Source organism: Cebus imitator, unplaced genomic scaffold (genome assembly GCF_001604975.1).
Source record: "Cebus imitator isolate Cc_AM_T3 unplaced genomic scaffold, Cebus_imitator-1.0 Scaffold217, whole genome shotgun sequence".
Taxonomy (NCBI): domain Eukaryota; kingdom Metazoa; phylum Chordata; class Mammalia; order Primates; family Cebidae; genus Cebus; species Cebus imitator.
In genome coordinates this window covers 1,467,692-1,472,252 of record NW_016107532.1, presented here as the reverse complement: position 1 = coordinate 1,472,252, position 4,561 = coordinate 1,467,692, and the positions used below count along the sequence as shown (strand labels likewise).

The 4,561-nt window shown below is 44.9% G+C and overlaps 1 protein-coding gene across 1 annotated transcript in view; it reads left to right on the top strand.

The window, feature by feature from the left end:
- Nucleotides 1-3,293: 3,293 nt before the first annotated feature.
- The window catches only part of METTL2A (methyltransferase like 2A), a 20,849-nt gene continuing 19,581 nt past the window's right edge, over nucleotides 3,294-4,561 (top strand). Inside the window, exons 1-2 of the mRNA XM_037746024.1 lie at nucleotides 3,294-3,436; nucleotides 3,648-3,739. Of these exons, the coding sequence (XP_037601952.1) occupies nucleotides 3,327-3,436; nucleotides 3,648-3,739 (202 nt within the window). The 5' untranslated portion in view covers nucleotides 3,294-3,326. The remainder of the gene's footprint in view (nucleotides 3,437-3,647; nucleotides 3,740-4,561) is intronic.

The following is a 4,561-nucleotide window of genomic DNA, read 5'->3' as shown; positions in this document are numbered from 1 at the left end:
TGAAACCCCGTCTCTACTAAAAATACAGAAATTAGCTGGGCATGGTGGTGCGTGCCTGTAATCCCAGCTACTCAGGAGGCTGAGGCAGGAGAATTGCCTGAACCCAGGAGGCGGAGGTTGCGGTGAGCCGAGATCGCGCCATTGCACTCCAGCCTGGGTAACAAGAGCAAAACTCCGTCTCAAAAAAAAAAAAAAAAAAAAAAAAAAAAAACACCAAAAAAAAAAAAAAAAAAAAAAAAAAAAAAAAAAAAAAAAAAAAAAAAAAAAAAAAAAAAAAAAAAAAAAAAACTAGGCATGGTGGTTCACACCTGTAATCCCAGCACTTTGGGAGGCCCAGGCAGGTGGATCACTTGAGATCAGGAGTTCGACACTAGCCTGGCCAACCTGGTGAAACCCCATCCCTACTAAAAATACAAAAAAATACAAAAATTAGCCAGGAGTGCTGGCAGGTGTCTATAATCCCAACTACTCCAAAGGCTGATACACGAGATTCACTTCAACTGGGGAGATGGAGGTTCAATGAACCCAGATCACACCACCGAACTCCAGCCTGGGCGACAGAGCGAGACTCTATCTCATAAAAAAAAAAAAAAAAAAAAAAAAAAAAAAAAAAAAAAAAAAAAAAAAAAAAAAAAAAAACTAGGCATGGTGGTTCACACCTGTAATCCCAGCACTTTGGGAGGCCCAGGCAGGTGGATCACTTGAGATCAGGAGTTCGACACCAGCCTGGCCAACCTGGTGAAACCCCATCTCTCCTAAAATATAAACAGCCAGTGTGGTGGGGGTCGCTTGTAATCTCAGCTACTCAGGAGGCTGAGGCAGGAAACTCACTTGAGCTGGGGAGGTGGAGTTTGCAGTGAGCTGAAATCACACCACTGCACCCCAGCCTGAGCAATAGAAGGAGACTTTGTCTCAAAAAAAAAAAAAAATCAGGAAACAATTAGCTACCATTGTCCTGGGCTAACAAACAAAGGCAATAATCCAGAATGAGAGTTTTTCCTAAAGCAATAATCCAGAATGAGAGTTTTTAACCTTTACAAGCATTTAAGCCATGCTAACCACTGAGCTAGAAGAGTTCTCCTTACTCACCACCAGAGGGACCCTTAGTTCCTCTGAAACATGGTGCTCTCCGCAGCTACAATCCGGTGTAAAGTCTAATATCAGAGAACTCACAGCCATGTCAAACTTCCGAAAAATTATTTTAGGTGCTTCAAAAAATAAAAACAGGTTGCACAGGCCAATAAAAATAATTGTATAAAATTAAGTTTAGGATACTTTAATTTCACCAAAAAAGGCTGAAGCTGTTTGACATTTAAAATGTCTCTCAATTATTGGAACTAATATAGGAAATTCAAGTGAAGACAATGAGCTGTCTGCAAGAAAAGATTCATTGGCATTGTTGATTGGAAACACAACTTTTAGTGAGGGAAAAATAAAAGCCCATAGATGAGAGAACAAGATGCCAGAAATAAATGTAAATCAATCACCTTATCTGCAAACAGCTGGCCTTGAGAAAAGATTAAAAACTCCTTGCACTTGTTTCTGGGTATGGAGCTTATGTTCAAAATGTTTCAAAAGACCACAAGAATGGCAAGAGCATATTGTCTTCAAATGAAGTACAAGTTCTTTACTATCTTTTTGATTAACTTGTGTATTTTTTTTCCTGATTAGAGAGGGCTTAGAGCTTGTTCCCATTTCTTTGGAGGGAAAAGTGTAGACTCATTCATTGCTCCCCGTAGTTTTACCTACAGAAAGAATTTACAATGGAATAAACAATTACTGGCCAGGCAAGGTGGCCCATGCCTGTAATCCCAACACTTTGGGAGACCGAGGCAGACAGATCATTTGAGGTCAGGAGTTCAAGACCAGCCCAGGCAACATAATGAAACCCCCTATCTACTAAAAATACAAAAATTAGCTGAGTGTAGTAGCGCATGCCTTTAATCCCAGCTACTCAGGAGGCTGCAGCAGGAGAATCACTTGAGAATCACATTGAAAAAAATGTGTTATGTCTAGCACTGTACTAACCCATTCCTTCTTTTTCAAAAAAAAAATTCATCTTTCCCTTCATTCTGACATTATAGTTAGAATAAATGAAGTCCAAGAGGTATTAGGCTGGTCCGTGTTTGGTCTCTGCCCTTTCCTTCTTTTCCAAGTGGTATTCATCATGATTCTCTTGGAAGTCTTCTCAAATAACCTTGTCTATAACATACTTTCTTCTAGATTCCTTTGAGAGTCAATTTGTATTAGATCTAGAAATAGAAATGTAAGGTTGAAATGTATTACTATGACAACTATATGTGTGTATTACAATCTTGATTGTGCTAATAAGGATAATTATAATAAATAAAATAATATGGATGATTCCAGCTGGGTGCAGTAGCTCCTGCCTGTAAACCCAGCACTTTGGGAGGCCAAGGCAGGCAGATCACGAGTTCAGGAGATTGAGACCATCCTGGCTAAGACAGTGAAATCCCGTCTCTACTAAAAACACAAAAATTAGCTGGGCCTGGTGGTGCATGCCTGTGCCCCATCTACTCAGGAGGCTGAGGCAGAAGAATCACTTAAACCCAGGAGGCAGAGGTTGCGGTGAGCCGAGATCGCACCTCTGCACTCCAGCCTGGTGACAGACCGAGACTCCGTCTCAATAATAATAATAATAATAATAATATGGATGATTCAAAAAGGTTAGATGGTTATAATTAAAAAAAAAAATCTTGTCCTTGGATATTCCATTTGATTTGCTAAGCCTCGTGTTCTCTAAATTAATTTCATATCCCCTTCTCCCCCTACCCCAACCAAAATATATATACACACTGTGTATACATATACACCCACACTATGAAGGGCTGACCGTAGAAGCTGGAAATTGCCGTTTCTTCCCGCTGCTTGCCACCTTCTTCAATTCTGAACATCAGTTCCACAGTGGAACTAGGCAGCCTCAACTCTTATAATGATTCAAGATTTTTCCAATTTTTCAATTTGAGGGAGGCTTGGGAATCTGTTAGAGGATCCCAGCATTGAACTGGGGCTCAAGTGGAATATCTTCCACTTTCTGCCCAGCCTGCACGTCCATCAGCACGTCATCAATGAGAAACGACTCCAGGGAGAATTTACCCCTGCGTGGTCCCCTTCCCTAGAGAGCCCTTCGCCAACCCTGGGGCAGCCCCACACCACAGCTCCCGAGCGCCACCCGGGCCGGACTCCAGGGCCACCCTGCCCCTCCTCCGTCTTTTCCCGCCCAGACACCTCGTCTTCCAGAAGGGGGCGTGGCCCGCAGGAAGTTCTCGCTTTACGGAAAAGACAGTGTTTCCGGTTCCGGTGTCATGGCCGGCTCCCACCCTGAAGGTGTTCCTGCAGTCCTCGCCGATAAGAGGCAGCAGTTTGGGAGCCGGTTTCTGAACGATCCAGCGCGCGTCTTCCACCACAATGCCTGGTAATCACCCTGCCCCTCGCCTGGCCTCCCAGTCACTCTCCCTCTGTCCCGCCGCCTCGGAGCACTCCGAAAAGCCCCCGACCGCCGGCCACAAGTCCAGCTGCCCTACCCGAGGCACTCTCCAAGGGGAGTGACAAGCTCTGAGGCCAGCGACTCACCCTGCCCACAGCTAGGATGTGAGGCCCCTAACCTGCCCGTTTGATTTTCTTAGGGACAATGTGGAGTGGTCGGAAGAGCAAGCCGCAGCGGCGGAGAGAAAAGTCCAGGAGAACAGTACCCAGCGGGTGTGCCAGGAGAAACAAGGTGCGCTTGGATGTACTCTCAGTGGTTTCGATGGCCAGCGTACTACTGAACGCGCCCTCCCGGAGAGGCTAGGGAACCGCGGCCGCCAAGATCCTTTTCTACTGGCCTGATGCAGATCTCAGGAGTAGAGCGGGATGGGGGCGGGATGAGCAAGGAGGGAAAAGGGCTGCATTGTAACAAAATCTTGTTAGGTAGTAGAGGGTTTTTTTATATATAGTTTTACTTCGGAGGAGGGTAATTTTGTCTTTAATTACGTCGACTAGACCCACGTTGATAAGACTCGCCAACAGTGTGGTCACCCTATCATCTTACAGCCTGTACTTTGTACATGATTTGCACTTTCCATGAGGAGATGTTTCCATTGAAGCTTCATTTAAGTGATTAGATTTCAAATACGGCTGGGAGAGGGGGCTAATGACTGGTGATTGTGTGTCTATTGTGTGATGGTTATGAGAATTTTGGGCTTCAGTCAAGGAAAGGTGGATGCAGCAGAGTGGAGATAAGTCTGGCCAAAGAAAAAGAGACCCCTGTTTGAGAGTTGGATTGTTTCATTGCAAAATATCCATAGATACTAAAACTAGGACTGATGGCTCCAGACAATTGAAAATACTACTACAGGCCGGGCGCGGTGGCTCACGCCTGTAATCCCAGCACTTTGGGAGGCCGAGGCGGGTGGATCACGAGGTCAAGAGATCGAGACCATCGTGGTCAACACGGTGAAACCCCGTCTCTACTAAAAACACAAAAAAATTAGCTGGGCATGGTGGCACATGCCTGTAATCCCAGCTACTCAGGAGGCTGAGGCAGGAGAATTGCCTGAAC